The 17,372-nt window shown below is 46.0% G+C and overlaps 1 protein-coding gene across 1 annotated transcript in view; it reads right to left on the bottom strand.

The window, feature by feature from the left end:
• Positions 1–17,372, bottom strand: part of fbn1 (fibrillin 1) — a 60,672-nt gene that overhangs the window by 14,920 nt on the left and 28,380 nt on the right. The window contains exons 29-49 of the mRNA XM_076287799.1: positions 15,909–16,034; positions 15,666–15,788; positions 15,028–15,153; positions 14,596–14,721; positions 7,785–7,907; positions 7,411–7,533; positions 7,188–7,313; positions 6,595–6,717; positions 5,684–5,806; positions 5,271–5,438; positions 4,879–4,947; positions 4,570–4,695; positions 3,826–3,948; positions 3,475–3,633; positions 3,307–3,378; positions 3,088–3,213; positions 2,631–2,753; positions 1,279–1,404; positions 813–929; positions 412–537; positions 70–189 (exon numbers count right to left, since the gene is read on the bottom strand). Coding sequence (XP_076143914.1) covers positions 70–189; positions 412–537; positions 813–929; positions 1,279–1,404; positions 2,631–2,753; positions 3,088–3,213; positions 3,307–3,378; positions 3,475–3,633; positions 3,826–3,948; positions 4,570–4,695; positions 4,879–4,947; positions 5,271–5,438; positions 5,684–5,806; positions 6,595–6,717; positions 7,188–7,313; positions 7,411–7,533; positions 7,785–7,907; positions 14,596–14,721; positions 15,028–15,153; positions 15,666–15,788; positions 15,909–16,034 — 2,574 coding nt within the window. The remainder of the gene's footprint in view (positions 1–69; positions 190–411; positions 538–812; positions 930–1,278; positions 1,405–2,630; positions 2,754–3,087; positions 3,214–3,306; positions 3,379–3,474; positions 3,634–3,825; positions 3,949–4,569; positions 4,696–4,878; positions 4,948–5,270; positions 5,439–5,683; positions 5,807–6,594; positions 6,718–7,187; positions 7,314–7,410; positions 7,534–7,784; positions 7,908–14,595; positions 14,722–15,027; positions 15,154–15,665; positions 15,789–15,908; positions 16,035–17,372) is intronic.

The following is a 17,372-nucleotide window of genomic DNA, read 5'->3' as shown; positions in this document are numbered from 1 at the left end:
AGGGCACGCATGCGATGTGCACTACCACAGCCCAAAGATGGGACTTGGAGCTTAGTGGTATGTATATACCTTCACACTTCTCGTCCACGACGTAGTACCCGTTAGGACAGATGCACCTATAGGTGCCATCCAGGTTCTGGCAAGTTCCAGGGCCACATCGTCCAGGGTTGTCGGCACACTCGTTGATGTCTACGGGAGAACACGGAGCATTAAATCAGAACCTATCATCTGTCCTCACAACAAGAGCACTTGAACCCACATATGATCTTCTATTGCTGCCAAACACACTGAGTGCTCAGCCCGTCGTTTTTCCCCCCCCTTTCTCACAACCTCAAAAATTAGCCACAAGAAACCGTATCCTGTTTTTCTTGGCATCGGGCGCAGCGCTGGGGGTCACTGCCTTCCTCTTACCCACACACATCCTCCCGTCCGCCGTGATCTCGTAGCCGTCCCGGCACACGCACTGGAACGAGCCCACCGTGTTCAGGCAGTTTCCGTTGCGGCACAGGCCCCTTTGCGTGGCACATTCGTCCGTGTCTGAAACACAATCGCAAAACTGAGTCAACAAAACAGTCAACAGCAAAAAAAGCAGTCAGTCCAAAAACCTGGCCAAACTGGCCTGGCCATAAACAGTCCAACTCTGTGTTGAGCAGGAGGCATTCTGCTGTAAGCCTTCAGCACTATGGCATGCAGGCAGTTTAATAAGATCTCTAAACGACGTCCTGTCAGTTTCGGTCATGACACTTGAGTATGTGTCAGTGACCAGGCCGTGTGAAACAAGAGCATGGTCAATCATGCTTCTCAAGGCGTACCAATGCAGTCGTTGTTGTGGGAGTGCTCGAAGCCAGGGTAGCAGATGCAGTTGTAGGAGCCCAGTGTGTTCTTGCACGTCCCATTTCCACACGGCTGCCTCTCGCACTCATCCACATCTAATAAGCAGAAATCAACCACACCCGCAGATAAGTCCACTTGCACTCCCAAAACACAAAATGAGCTAAAACAGTAAACATAGAAAATCAGATGAACTGCAGTATTAAATGTGACTAACCTATGCCCATGGATTCATATAAAGTGCAGTATTAAATGTGACTAAACTATGCACATGGATTCATATGAAGTGCAGTATTGAATGTGACTAAACTATGCACATGGATTCATATGAAGTGCAGTATTGAATGTGACTAACCTATGCCCATGGATTCATATGAAGTGCAGTATTAAATGTGACTAACCTATTCACATGGATTCATATGAAATGCAGTATTGAATGTGACTAACCTATGCACATGGATTCATCTAAGGTGGACTTATACCCATTAGGGCATAGGCAACGGTAACTCCCAATGTTGTCAAAGCACTGTCCGGGGTGGCACACATTGGGATTCTCAATACACTCATTACGATCTGCAGAGAGAGAAAAGAAGAAATGTCAACAGACCTAATAATAATAATCATCATTATCATCATCATAATCATTTACAGTAATCATAGAGCTCTATCTGTTGTCTTGCATGTATTCTATACTGACATAGAAATATACCACCATCACCATTAATATCACAACAACTGTGGTCATTACTCTACACTATTCTCATCACCAGTCTAGTCTGGGCGATTAAAACGATCCCCACCATCATCATCTTCATCTTCATCCCCACCGTTGCTACCTTTGGCCACATACCAAATAGAGAGCTGTGCCACTGCACACAAAATAAGCCCAGCCGGTGGGAAGCCAGCGGGCTGAGAATTCCCAGACCCTGAGTCATCCTCCGAGGGGCCTTGTGCAAAACCCCCGCAGGACCAGAACCAGCACCAGCACCAGAACCAGCACCAGAACCAGCACCAGCACCAGAACCAGCACCAGCACCAGAACCAGCACCAGCACTAGCGGCAGCAGAGCTGGATGTGTACTGAGGAGAGGCCAGGCCCTTGTGATGGATTGCCCTCCTCCACAGCTTGAAATAGCTCCCGCTGTTGTCCAGTTATAACAGAGCATAGCTCATGTCTTAATGTTTCCCTTCATGCGAGGATGGGTGGGGGGCATTCTATCCCTGAGACACTGCTCTCGCTTGGGCACGGTTCAAGCGCGGCGGGCCAAGAGCTGAGGGGGATTTTTTATTTCACAGTAAAACTTCCTGAGTGCAAATTAAGACCTTTGGGTTAGTTACACGCAACTAAGCTGACATTAATTTCAAGGTATTGTGAGGTTACGGTCAGAATATTAGCATGGTATTTGGGCTAAGCATTGTCTATGGTCTGACTTTCTGTGCTTGGAACTGACAGGGAACAGAATCTTTGGATGTCTTTCATTAGAAGTGAATTGAAAACGGCACTGAAATGACATTTTCAGTTTATGTCTCAAACATGAAAGATGACTTTTTCTATTTTTCTTTTTCTTGTACACTGCTAGTCACTGTTAGTGATTGATTATGCAGCTAGTCTACTCACACTGCTAGTTCTCTCCTTCATTCCTGAGAGTGACTACATGGCCAGCATTGCTAGGAACGCTACAGATTAGCCTCTGTCTCTGATCATGAGGTGGAACTCAAAAGCAGTGAAAAGACAAATCAATTACATTAAAACACTCATGACATTAGGGATTGTTTCCAGCTCCTCAGATGGGGTCTTACCCAGGCACTGTCCTGTAGGAGTGAAGCGGTAGCCAGGCTTGCACTCACAGCGGTAACTTCCAGGCAGGTTCTGACAAGCAGCATTCTGCTGGCACACCGGGCCATTCTGACACTCATCAATGTCTGAGAATATGCACGCGCACACACACACACACACACACGCACAAGCACACACACACGCACGCGCACACGCACGCGCACACACACACACACACACACACACACACACACACACACACACACACACACACACACACACACACACAGTTGAATTCACATTACTAGGCCATAGCCCATCTTTACAATGACTCATGAGTGACCCCAATGGCACACAGACTGAAAATTCTACTAACTATTTGCATCTGTTTTTGTGTATGTTGGTTGTCATGGCTAGGATAAGCACTTTGGGCATAGACAAGAGTACACTATTTCAGCCAGAGGGAGCTGATGTACCAACCTTCACAGATGAGCAGCTTGTCATTATAGACAAATCCCATGGGGCACTCACACCTGAAGCTTCCAATCATGTTGATGCACAGACCATTCTCACACAGACCAGCAATCTCCTTGCACTCATCGATGTCTGTCAAACCACAAAAGAACATATACTTAGTTTTGCATTACAACATTTTTGAGATATTAAAGCAACAATAATGTAATTTACATTCCTACATACCGATGACCTGTCCAGTGTAAATGTCAATATAATAGCCAGGCCGTTCACTGCCGCATAGTTGGGCAAATTCAGCTGCGGAGAGAAAACAAATTCACAAAAGCAAAGTTTATTTTTTGAGGAGGAAAAAGTTAGCATGCTAGGCCCTTGACATTTGAGTTGTGTACCCACTTGTGCTTGGTACAGGACACTGTTCGCAGGGCTTGTGCCAGGCTCGGCCTATGTTGTATGAACAGCAGCACATCTTCTTAGTGACGTTGAAGTTGAGCTCCCCATCACACGTGCCATTGTCTGAATAGTAATTCCTGAAGCAAAGGCTCTTCCTCATGTCTGTGTGGTCAAAAAGTATGGAGCATCAACATAGGTAGAATGAAAGATATCTTGAAATATCCCAATTTACGTCCAGCAAGGATAGTATTCTGAATTATATTATAATGACTCTTCTATCTGAGACTATATTTGAGACTCTATGTCTTATTAAGTCAAAGTTATGAGACTAAAATGTAAGAAACAAAAGCTCACCCATGCAGTTGTTGCCACCATTGACTTGCATGTAATCTGGTGGACAGATGCAGGTGTAGTTGCCGATGGTGTTGTAGCACTGACCGGGCCCGCAGATTCCTGGACGCTCACATTCGTTCACATCTGGAATAGGGCGAGACACAGAGAAGAGGACATCTCATTAGGGAAGGCTCTCATTGTAACCATGCCTTCAAGCCTCCAGAGGATGGTAAAAAAATAGCAAGCTAGCCCTGCAGTTAGCTAAGTAAAAAAAGAAATGAAAATAAAGCACATCCTCTCCAAAATGATATGGATGCTTGCAAATTCCAGACACAACCTTTTTGTTCTGCCGTCCAACCAACACGGGGCCCAATTAAAATGCCGTTAAGCACATGTTGGCCAGGGAGGCGATGATCGCTAGTCTCTGCGGGGCCATGATTTCTTTAACAGTGTTCTGTCGTGGGGATGGCAGCTGACCACAACACAGGCTCCCAGTGACAGGGCCGGATGGGCCTTCTGGGGGGGATTAGGCCCCAAAGTCAGCCGCTCCTCCAGATTTATCGACACATGTGACTGCATGAGGGAGCACAACCACCAGCACGATGGCTAGGAGACAACAAATGCTAGCATTGCTTGTTTTGATATTTCCCCCCCCCCCCTCTCCATCTTAGGAAAACAAACGGCTGGTCTCAATTTCCTTCCTGCCTAAAATGTTTCAGAGATGAAGCCTGAAGGGAGAGAAAACAGACTTGTTTTATCCTTTACCTTCACAGATCCTGGTCTCTTCATTCAATGCAAAGCCCTTTGAGCATTCACACTGAAAGCTCCCAAATGTATTAATACAATTTCCTCCCTGGCACAAACCAGGAAGCTCCAGACACTCGTTGATGTCTGTTTAACAAAGAGAGTAGGAAATAAAAAAAGAGAGATATTAATCACAATGTATGTATGTTATGTATAAGAGTGAGATGTTATTCAGTATGTGTTACAACAACGCTCTCATACATCACAACTGAGCAGCACTCCAGAGAGCACTGTGTGTGTAACTTACAAACTGTGACCTAAAACATTTACCCTCCAGGATGACAGTGATGGGGTTTGGCCGGAAGCCCTCTCCTCCAGGACACAGGGTTTTATACTCCGCTGTAAGAGGTCACATCAGACCATTGTGCACATGCACCAACATTGGCTACACACCGTCATAAAAACACCAAGGCTAACAAACAAAATGACTTACACCCTCCAAACGCCCCCACCCTACCACACACACTCACCCCACCTCCCCAAAACAACCCCACCAAAGTTATAAAGCTGCAAGATTTAATAAGGCATTTGTCTTCACTCACGATTGCACAAAGAGGTCTTTTGTAATCTACTTTATTAAAAAAAATAGACACCAACACAGTTAAGATCATGCTGACAAAGACTAACACTGCTGGCCTGCCAAACGGGCTGGGGTGACTCACAGGAGTTGAGTGAGGGGCATTCCTCACAGGGCGTCCCCCACGCCTGGCCCTGGGAGCAGCAGCAGGAGGCCTTGGACACCCCCTGGCCAATTTCGTTGGAGCAGGAAAGGCTCTCTGACGCGTCGCCACGAGACTGTACGTCCAGGTAACAGTTGCCAGATCGGGTGTCTAGAGACAAGCACACACAGAGGGTGTGGGCACAGCGATCAATGTTTCCACAGGAAAAAAACATACAATGCGGGTAGCATTGACTACATTGACATGGGAGGAAAAGGTTTTTAAGCCTCTATTCCAAACTCATCTGACAGTCATGGAGTGCGGTGGGTCATAAACATAACTGTATTTCATTAGACGTACAGTTCAGGTCCCAGAGGGGTCATTAAGAGACCTCAGAAGCAGTTGGTAGAACTCACCCACGCAGCCAACCCCTGATGGGTTAAGTTCAAAGAATGGTGGGCAGATGCACTTATAGCTGCCAGGAGTATTCTCACAGAGCCCACTGATGCAAATGGTAGGATCAAGACACTCATTGACATCTGTGAAGTAAAAGAAAGACACATTATGACATGTATAGAAAGTAGCAGACATTATGCATGCATGACTGTTTGTGTAGTTTAGCAGAATTGGGGCAGCCATAGAAACACATACATGAGCACTGCACAACATTAAGATTGTTTTACTTTGTTGTGTTCAGTTTTGAATGTCTACATGAATATGTATGTGTGTCTTCTGTATGCACACAAATGCATATGTGTGAGTTGGCGGTCCACTGTTGCTGCTGGGGATGACCGCAGCTAACCCTCGGTGGCTCTGCGGTGTGTCGGCCTCCATCGCCTCCCACTATTTACGCACGCACTCATTCCCCATGACAGCGCGTCCAGGGAGGATATGGGGCCCGATCACTCTTTCCATTCCCTCCACGTGAGGCGGAGCAGTGCCATCCATTGTGCCGGACCGTCACGACCTCAGCTCAGTGCTGGCAGCGGAACGCCGCTCGAGTCATGCCTGCAACCTCTCCATGGCTCGGTGCCCACAAACACACACGGGTAACTCCGTGTTTACCGTGAACTCAGTGTCATTATCGCCTCATAATGGCTGTGAAATGGGTGGTCATTACCGACCCCTTCGATGAGTTTGACGCAATCTGCCCCGAGGGGGAATGATCCGTTTGGCTCGGCCCGAAGGCTGTGTAATATTCGCCTGACCTCATTCCTGAGTCACAAAGTGAGGCACATCAGAACGAGGAGTCCAGTTTCCACTAGGCTGACAGTAAACACTATATCGTCTTGATAACGAGGGCCCTGAAATGTGGGGGACCACTTACCTGTGCAGTTGCCACCGCTTCTTTCCAACTCGTACCCAGGGTAACAATCACATCTGAACAGGCCCGGCATGTTCTGGCACCTTCCGTTGATGCAGACGTTGGTGAAGAAGCACTCGTCTATGTCTGCGCAGACAGAGAGGGGAGGCCAGCTGTTAGGGATTAGCCGATCATGGGACAGAGGGGAAAATCAACAGAACGCGGGGAGGAGAGGACGTGTGAACCTCACAGCGGAGTGACAGTTCTGGGGCAAGGAGGCAGGATGAAGCCCTGCGGAGGAAACCCACACCTCTGCTGGAAGCAGCTGATTACAGCGTGCCATCACATCCACTCACAGCCTGAACATTTACACACTCAACACTCACTCATAAGCGGTTATAAAAACAGAGCAAACAGACTTAACAGACTAAGAATGTTAGTATAAGCTTAATCATCTGACTAAACACACAAGTAGTCTCAGGAGCATAGGAAGCAGTTGCTCTAACAGCTTTGGACTTGTTTCATGGCTACATGTGATGCCTGGTGAAAGTAACAAAGTATCGTAAAACCCTCTGACTGGATATTCAGGAGCAGACCTGATCGGAGAGCATCCTTACCTTCGCAGGCTTTGCCGTCAGCCGTAGGGAAGAAACCCATGTCGCACTCACAGCGGTAGCCTCCGGGCACGTTCAAGCAGTGGCCGCTCTCGCACAGGTTCACGTTCTCTGCACACTCGTCGCTGTCTGCACAAACCGAAGGGAGAGGCCACTGGGTTCAGGGTGAACTGCCATCAGAACCAGGAACGCTCAATCAGGCGTAAGTGTTGGGAGGCCCACGCACCTGAGCAGTAGAAGCCATCTCCAGCGAAGCCTTCCTTGCAGACGCAGCGGTAGGAGCCCATGGTGTTCATACAGTCAGCGTTGTGGCTGCACATGTGGGTGCCGTTGGAGCACTCGTCCAGATCTGAAATATGCATTGAACACACATGATCTTTGCTTTTAACTAAATGCACTGGAGTCCCTGAGATATGATACGAGGTTGCCTGAGGTCAGAGTGCTCAGAGGGTACTTGCATGGAGATTGTAAATCTTAAACCCAAACATGGCAAACAGGAAATGGAGTCAAACAGCCCATGACCTAACACCAGGATCAGTGCTGACAGCTAATGGATGGGCTTTTCTCAGTGTTTATATGCCTCAGACTAAGGGCTCTTACCTGTGCATTTAACCCCGTCACCGATCCAGCCTGGGGCACAGCTGCACTTGAAGCTGCCTGCTGTGTTGGTGCACGTGGCATGTCTGTCACAGTTATGGGCTCCAATCTCACACTCGTTGATATCTAAAAGAATTCAAGAAAAGAAGTTACAGATACAGTACTTGACTTTACAGACAACACTGTAAAGGGGAGAGGGGGGAGAAGAGAGCTTGGGTTTAAAGAAATGTGTGGAGGTTGATGCACATTCAATCACGATGACAACTGAAAACAATGCTAGATGTGAATAATCTAGATGTGCTAGCTATTAACGACTGACAGGCAGCGTCTGGGTGCAGTTTGGGTTCTGACCAGGGCCCTGTCCTGCTCAGTGACCTATAGGGGGAGAAGTAAGCTGCAGCACTGATCTGCCTTTCAAAACCTCTGGGCTCGCTATCAAGCCTCCTGACCGCAGAAGCACTTAATAGAGCAAATCTAATCCGCCAAGAATGCAACAAACTTATTTCCAACCGGAGTGCCACTCATACGACACGGGCCCGTCTGTTCGCTGGCCGTGGAATGCCCAGAAAGGCAGTCTCTTTGTCCGGCGAGGAACAAGGGACTCCCACATCGCACCATCCTGCCCGCCCCCAGCCGCCCGTCAGCCATGGGAGGCTGCACTCGACCTGGATCAGCTGCCCCACTGCCCCCCTTCTGCGCGGCTCTCTCTCGCCACCACCACCCGGGTTGGTCCAGCCAGCCTGCCCCTAATTGGTGTCCATCTCCAGTGTGTGTGCAACGCTGTATACAGTTGGGGAAGCGAGGTGAGAGGTCCTCGACACGGACGAGGGAAATGTCACAACACTCCCAGCATCCCCAGCTAATCAGAACAGTCCTAAAAGGCAACACGCTCGGTTGCCAAGTGACGTAGGCGTCTGCACGGACAAACACAGCTGGCAGGAGCCGCTCCGTGTTGATCTGGGCCTGGAGCTGAGGCCGCTGTGAAACGGCTGGCATGTTTGCTGGCTCACACCCACTAAGCTGCAAGCCTCAGTCCACTTAAAATATGACTTTAATAAACTACAATGCCGTGCCTGCTCTAATTTGCCATATAAACTATTGTCTTTTAATAGTGCAGCAGTTGTTTGAGGACTAGATGTTCCAGTGGAGAAAACAAGTTAACATTAGGAGGGTTGTGAGAATAATTGTTTAATTCCTTTGGACTGGAGTTACATGGAGTTTGACATTTATAAATGAGATACATCATGACTCTCATCCCACTAGAGATGACATGATGAAACCCCGAAGCCTCCTTTAATGCTCTCTTAGTGAACTAAAACATGTCCATTTTACAAAGTCCTGCCATCTCCTGTGGGAAGCAGGGACCTTTCAGGCATCATACAAATGTGTCATATGTCTAGGAACTGTCAAAAGTCACAAGAGTCAAAAAACGATTTATGAATTTGTGATGTCAATAACATTGGATATTAAAACAGACCTTTGAGTTGCATGTAGTCCTTAATGTCATGTGAGATTTATGAGCCTCACCATAGGCTTTTATGCTAGGGAGCCCCTGGGGTTTGTTCACTGAAAATGTATCTTGCCAATAAATAAAAAGTTATTTTCTTAAATAATGTTTGTGTCCAATTATACTAGAAAAAAAACTCATGTGAAAAATAACTATGCCTAAAACATCCAAACTATTTAAAAAAAGTTACATTTCAAAGAAAATGAATATCTGATTTTGAGAGTATATACCAGCACCTTCAAGTATAGCTAGATAGATACAGTACATTTGATTATAATAAAGGGCTTTTAAGTTGATATCCTCTCAGATCTAGTATATATCTAAACAATTCAAATAGATTTTCCCATTAAGCCTTCTCAGGTCAAGATGAATAAGATTTAGTGCATAGATATAAGATGAGAGGCCTTGGCAAGATGAATATTATTTGCAGTAAAAAAAGAGAGAGAGCGTTCAGAGCCCATAACAAAAGATGTACACTGGCTCTGGAAGCATCTGGAAAACTTTCATGTGAAACAATCCCTGGCCAGCTGCCTGTGGTAATTCCACAGAGGCAAGGCTCACATGAGAGGATTGAGTGGAGGCCTGGCACTGCCCTACCAAGATTTCAGATCTCTCTCTCTCTCTCTCTCTCTCTCTCTCTCTCTCTCTCTATTCTACTCTACTCTCTGCACTTTCTGTGATCTTGTCATTCAGATGCCCCACAATCAAGGAGAATGAAACATCATAATCAAGATCAATCTCATTAGAGAGAGAAGGGCGTTCAATTTTCACTGTGCAAATTTGAGGCTTGGTCCCAACAAAAAAATCAAGGTGCCCTGGTGTTAATATGAGGGCCTGAGAGATGTCGTGAGCTGATTACAGGATGCCTTGGAAGTATTCATATGATTACAGATACTTAGATACTTCCTGTGAACCCTTGAAACAAAATGTAGGGGTCCAAGGGAGGAGGGGGGGGTCATGAAAACAACTGCAGCACGCAAAGAATGTGGAAACTCCACCAGTAAAAAAAAAATAAAAAATGCAAGCAGTCCTCCAACGCAGTGCAGCAAAATCGGCTTGAGGGAGAAAGAGAGAGAGAGAGAGAGAGAGAGAGAGAGAGAGAGAGAGAGAGAGAGAAATCTGTGTCACAGTCACGTTTCAGTTTACGTGTCCTAATGGCAAATTCAGATTGTGCATTTTGAAAAAGTGGGCTAATGCTTTTCATATGGATGAGGGAGGGAAGTCTCTAACAAAGGCATGGAAAGCCATGACTGTAGACAGGGCTGAGATTTCAAGCGTGTCTACTGCACACAGTGGACATCCCATGTGCACAACAAAGAGAGCCCTCCGAGGGTGATTTAATGTGGACTTACAGTACACAGGGCCACTCCTAAGCTTGTAAACCCCTGTGCTTGACAAATGGACTCCCACCCTATCTTTATATGAGCAGCAACGCTCGGTGAGGACTAGACTGAGAGAGATGGGGATTATTCCCCAAAGGCAATCATTTGCATCTGGATCAAGTCAGAGAATGAGGGAGAGCTTTAGCTAAAATGGTGAAGGAAGGGCCCAGCCCTTGACATTTTCATTTCCAAATAGTTTGGAGTGGAGCAGTTATGGCCATACTTTACTTATGTGTCAAAGGGGCCCAGTAAAACCGTAATGGTCACAATTCCAACTTTGGCTATTTGATGGTGATTAACCTGTGTTCTTTAGTGTCAAAGTGAAACTACTCTCACCATTTTAAGTGCTAGCTAGAATTGGTGACATACTAGTGTGGCAATCATTTAAAGGTCTTATGTCAAAAAGCAGAGATGCATGTGTTTTGAGAATCCAACACATGAATGCACATTCACGACTGGCTGCTTAAAGACATATACACTTTCATAAAAGCCCCCTTGGCCATCATGCTATCTTGACTAGAAGCCAACTCAGTCTACAAGTAGGAATTTCATCTTGAGTGTTGTAGACAGGAAAAGTACACATAAAGCCCCATTTCTACTATGGAGCCATTCTGAGGAAAGAATTGGTGACTATTCTTAAGTATTAAGAAGTAAGACTATTACTACTATAATAGTATACAGAGGCAGGCCAAAAGTTGTATTATTGTGTGCTAACGTGTGACAATATGTTCAGTCTACGGAGTTGCTAGTTATTTAATTATTTATTTCACATCCAGTATTCTGCTTTCTGATCCTTTTATTTAAGCTGAGCTGCCACCTTCATTTATGAGATCTTGTTGGTTGTCTTTGCCTTGTTCGATTGTAAATTCCATTATGGCAGAGGTCTGAATTCCAATCAAATGGACCAAAACGTTGTGTGCTTTTTCCACTCCAGACTCTCGTATGATACACTTTCATTAAAACATGAAGCAAATAACATCTGTGTAGGATAGGAATGCTTGTTGAGCTGCCGAGCAGGGGTGGGGGATTCTCCGAAGGTTGTTTCATGATTTGGTCCCACTTGTTTGTTTGTCGAACTGGAAACAATCGGCGATGACAGGCCAGCTGAGTCATGCAGATGGATTGCTAATAAAACCCAGAAAGTTGGCGGCCAAGCGTCACGTGCACACATGTCTTGGTTTCACACACTCTCACTCCCTCCCTTTCTTTCCCCCTTCTTTCTGTCTTATACAGACACACACACACGCACACACGCACACACGCACACACGCACACACACGCACACACACACACACACACACACACACACACACACACACACACACACACACATGCACATGCAGCACAACGCTCATCTTGTAGGGTTTTTCTTGTGGACCCTATTCGTCTGTCTGTTCTCCAATTTTCCAGCTTTCTTTTCCAAAACTCCAGCTTGCTGTTCTCAGTTGGCAGCTCTGTTTCCACCCTCGTTCAGTTTCCTCCCTCTTTTTCTCAGTTTCCCCCCCTTTCTCTCTCTCTGTCTCTCTCTCCCTTTCTCTCTCTCTCTCTCTCTAACTGAAGGTCATGGCCCCATTAGCCTCTATGTTAGGGCGATTCCGCCTCGCTCCCATCACATTTACAGTGACATCACCAGTCCTGCACTTCCCCCTTCAGCACCAGGCCTTCTGGCTGAAACATCTGTATCTCTGCACACACAAACACACACAATCAGGGCTAGCCTGCAAGCACAAGAACTGTGGCCTTAGTGTGTGTACATATGTGTGGATTGGTTGAGTATGCCTGTATGTATGTATCTGAGGGCATGTCTCTATATTTGAGTGTGTGCGTGTACGTGTACGTGTATGTGTACGTGTACGTGTTCGTGTACGTGTACGTGTGCGTGTGCGTGTGCGTGTGCGTGTGCGTGTACGTGTGTGTGTGCGTGTGTGTGTGCGCACGCTTATAAAAGGCAGCTTCTCCAGCAGCTGGCTGGGTTTTGTTTTCCACTTCGGCCCTGGCCTTGTGTACACTTATCATCAGTTAACACCAATTAACAAACTTCCCCGTGACGGCAAACACAGAGCTCTCACGACCTCTATCGTCCTCGCGCCTCTATTAAGTTCATCCAAACAGTGCATGAGTGATGCCATAGGAGCGGGAAAAAATGAACTTCCAGCTCCACCCTCCATTGCCTTATTTATTTGTTTTGGAATGGTTATTATGTTTTATTCGAAATGGCCCAACCATAGCATCATGTTTAACTTGAGTTAATGAAAGGACAACAAAGGAACAAACAATGTGTAATTTGAGGCATATGGCATTCAATCAAACAACCAACATGAGATCTCGGTGAGCTCACACACCGCATGCAGCGCCACAGCCTTTTGACTAGTGGAGCCAGAGAGAGGGGAGCCTGAGAGGACACAGCACAACAGGCCAGCTTCAGGGTGACCATAACAGACATCCTTATCAGAGAGTAGCTACTGTAACGTCAAATCTATGGAGCCTCGGCCGAAAAGGGGCCAAGTGTGTGCTAGGTCTCCTCTCGGACTTATTTTGAAGCAGTTGCTGGGTGGGCCCCTGGTCAAGGCCGGTATAGTCACTCTTCACCACAAAAAGAGCTGGGAAAGTGGGCTCTACCGTAAACACAGGCCAAAACATGTCAAGCAACGATTCACTGGAAAGGGGTTTTACCCTCTGCCAAGTCTACCCCTCTCTGCCTCACTGCTCCGTTCCTTTAAACTTCTGTTTAATTACTGGCAGCTTCCTCATGACTCAGTAAACTTTCGCCTCCATATGGCATCTGACTGACATCATCCCTCTGCGTTCTCCAGGAAGGGCTGTCTGTGCCGCTGCGCCTGAGAACCAGGCTCCGTCTGACTCCGCTGGGAAGAAAGGGCCCTTTCATTCACGCAGCCGTGCTCTAAATCCAATTAGTGGACCGCCTTCCCTGTCCTGACCAACTTTCGTAGGTGTGAAAGTGACCCATCATATCCATGTTCTCACTCGTGTTCCACTCCTATCCCCACCCTGTATTTTTATTGCTAGGTTCTATCTTGCATGGCTAGTTAGCATTTTATTTTAATACCAGCTATCACATAATCTGTGAAAAAGGCACCAGCTCTGTTTGGGCTATGTAACTACCAGCTTAAATTTCAGCACCTCTACATTAACGCTGACTGACAGGAACAATGGTGTTCTACAGTGGCTATAGGTAATGTTAGCAAAGAAGGCTTGCCACTTATGTTTACTTAAAGGTACTACATTTAATAATTTTAGTTTAAAATAATAAACAAGAAATAGAATAGAATAGAATGTGATAGAATGTGAAGAAATAATTGCTTTGACCTGATGTTAAAAAAATGGAAATGCCTAGATCCACTAAAATAAGTTAGCATGCTCACAAGCTATTCCTGGCATGTCCGCTCTCTCATAATACCATTTTGTACCTCAAGAGGTGCTAGTTAGTCAATGGTAATTTTCTGGCAAATGGTAATTTTCTGGCAAATGGCAAAGCAAGCATGCCTCTTTCAGTTAAAAGGCTAGAATAATGACAAAAATGTTTATTTGTGGAGAAATTCCATACACAGTCTCAATTCATTTTCAGAGTGCTGGACTGAACTAAGTTTGACTAAGTTAATGTATATGAATGTTAATTAATGTTGATGGAGACGCTAATGGTATTTTTCAGCCTCAGCTAGTCTTTTCATTTTTCATTACTTCTGCAAATGGGGAAGAGGTAACTAGATATGTACAGTAGTAGTAATATACTGTCCCCTGCTTGGGGTGGTGAGTGTGCTATAATTTAGCTCACTAGCCAACAGCTAGTCAGGCTTACATGCTGTATAGCTGCTTACGGTGTGTGGTTTACGCTCATGCTACAGGTTTCTTCATCTCTGTGGACTTGCAGCATTCTTCCAGGTGAGGTTTCAGGTGAGGATGTTACCTGTGCAGCCGGTGGTGCCCTTCCTGACGGAGTATCCCAGGTCACAGTGGCAGATGAAAGATCCCCTGCTGTTTTCACACTTCCCACTCAGGCAGATGTTTGGGTTGAGCTCACACTCATCAACATCTTCAAAAGAACGCAAAGGGGGAAAAGAGGTTTCTCAGTCTAAAAATAAGAACTATTTATTCAGACCAAAAAAGGACCCGTCCACTTTAACTTCTCCACAGGAGGATCTGGTTTCAATCTTACTCATCGGTCTTGTCATGTTTCTCCCAAATATCAAGCATTCCCCTTCCCACTGTTGTGATTTCCCTGAAAACTAGTTGCATTCCAATCATTCTCATCATCAACTCACTGGATCTGATTTGTGAATAGAAAACACAATAGGGCACTTTTTGTACTGGACGGGTGAAACTGGAAAAAAAAATTTACCCAGGCATGACTTCATATCTTCAGAGGACATGAACCCATCGAAGCACAGACACTGGTATTCACCCGGGATGTTTGTACACTGGCCCCCATCACATATATTTGGATTGTCCTCACACTCGTCAATGTCTGTGGAAACATACAAACAATGGGAAAACAGCATTGCCAAGCTAACATGGTGTCTATGTGTGTGTGACCAGGTTATTCTATTCCTGTATCTACAGTTAGGCAGCAGCCATTTTCATGAGTAATCATGAAAACGCACCAGCCATCTGTGGAGGAGTGCAACAGCTGGCATATAGCTCAGCAATGGTCATTGTTTGACTTTATTTCAGCTATATACCTTTAATCCATCTAGGGAATTTCCTATCTAAAGAGCTTTTGTATCTGACCCTTGTCACCAGGGCAATAAAAGTCATGAGGTCTTGACTATTGAGTCATGAGACCTTTATTAAATCAAGCCATTTTATTACATACTCTGAGTGACATAAAAAAAAGGTGGTTGTCTAGAGTATTGAGGTTACATCGCGCTCATTCTCTGACCTTACTCAGCCCATCAGTGGGAGCAGAGGCAGGGTGACCAGGGCTCAAGCTGGCCTCGAAAGGCCAGCAGACGTGGGCCGAGAGGCGGAGAGACTGACCTGTGCAGCTGCGCAAGTCCGGCATGAGGGCGTAGCCACTGCGGCAGCTACACTCGTAGCTGCCCTCCGAGTTGGTGCAAAACGTTTCGCAGCCGCCATTCTGGATGGTACATTCATCGATGTCTGCGAGACGAGGACACAGAGAGGTGTAACTGTGAAACCTAACCTTCATCCACTGCACAGATGGCAAATCCTTAACTGTTATGGAAACGGTAGCAACAAACATAGTGATGCTTTTCTCACCTATACAAGAAAGTCTGTCCTCCGTGGATTTGTATCCGGTGTCACAGGCACACTGGTAGCGTCCAATCATGTTAATACACTGGCCGTGTTTACAGAGTTTGTCACTCAGTTCACACTCGTTAATGTCTGTGGAACAAGCAAAGGCATTTTTAAGATATATTTCATCACGCACGTTCACATCTAGTAAAGTGCATGCATGGAGACAGAGGCCAATGCTTATTAAACGAATTAACATATTCACTGCTACTAATTCCCAGGATTCGTCCCCCATAATAAGAGTATACCAGCAACACAAATAATTAGCTTGAATGTATGAGGTCATCCACTTCACACACATGTGGTCAAAATTATGAATTTTTCACTTCAGATGTATAATCAAACCATTATATTCAGATCACTGGTGCAATATAACTCCCAGAGGCATTTTGTGGAGGCAGCCATGAGAGGCCTGCTCTTATAAGGCCTTTAATGTGATTGGATACAGCTGGGAGCTGCTTTTTTCAACAGTGTGTATTTATCTTTTCATGTGGAGGAGAACTTGGTGGAGGACTTAGCTGGAAAGGAGTGTGCTTTCCATCTGATGTCCTGGAGTTCAAAGCCTCACACGGAAAAGCAGAGCCCAGCAGAACCCATCCCAAGAGAAGCACGCAGTACTAATGGGGAGGGTGGTACAATGGAGTGGCATGGCCCAGTAGGGACTAAAGACTATAGTACAGCTCACCATGCCACAACAAAGTACTGTGTGGAAGAGCACAGCATGGAACAGGGCCATGGCTCTCACTCACTAACGTTTTTGTTACAAAGCACAAAGCACAAAAGGCCGGAATATCACAGGATATTAACATTGTATCACAATCCATCACGCCACACTTTCACACAGCTTAGAAAACCTCAATGACGCTTGTACTTTCTTTCGCGGAAATAAAATAAGGACCCAGCCCAGCGTGTCAGAGTGCAACTCTCCATGCACTGCACAAGGAGCTTTCACCATCCACTTAGAGCAAGCTAAGCAAGCCTTCTCAAAACATGTGGCCTGCCAGCGCAGGCTCTCACCCAGACAGACTCTATCTCACCCGCGGCACACCCGTCATTACAGATAAACCACACACACGCAGACAAACAGACATGTATATGCACACACACACACACACACACACACACACACAGAGAGAGAGAGAGAGAGACACAGGCACATATATACACAGATATACACTTATACACACACCCACGACACACACATACAGACACCAGACATCACCGCCACCCCTGACAAAAAAAGGGAGACGTCTACATACTCTCTATCTTTGTTATCTCAAGAGCCTATTAACACATCCATCAGGCAGACCAGGAAGACCACACACCCACACAGACACAAACACATGGACCCATTCACACCACTTGACACCAGGGCTAAAACATGTTCATCTACACGTGCGGCACAACCACCATAGACACCACGTCCAT

The sequence above is a fragment of the Alosa pseudoharengus genome, unplaced genomic scaffold, assembly GCF_046254945.1.
Source record: "Alosa pseudoharengus isolate Yale_2024_CS ecotype anadromous, Long Island Sound unplaced genomic scaffold, YU_APseudo_1.1 YU_APseudo_1.1_scf_16, whole genome shotgun sequence".
NCBI lineage: Eukaryota > Metazoa > Chordata > Actinopteri > Clupeiformes > Clupeidae > Alosa > Alosa pseudoharengus.
The sequence above is the reverse complement of the archived record's forward strand: the minus strand, read 5'-3'. Positions and strand labels throughout refer to the sequence as shown.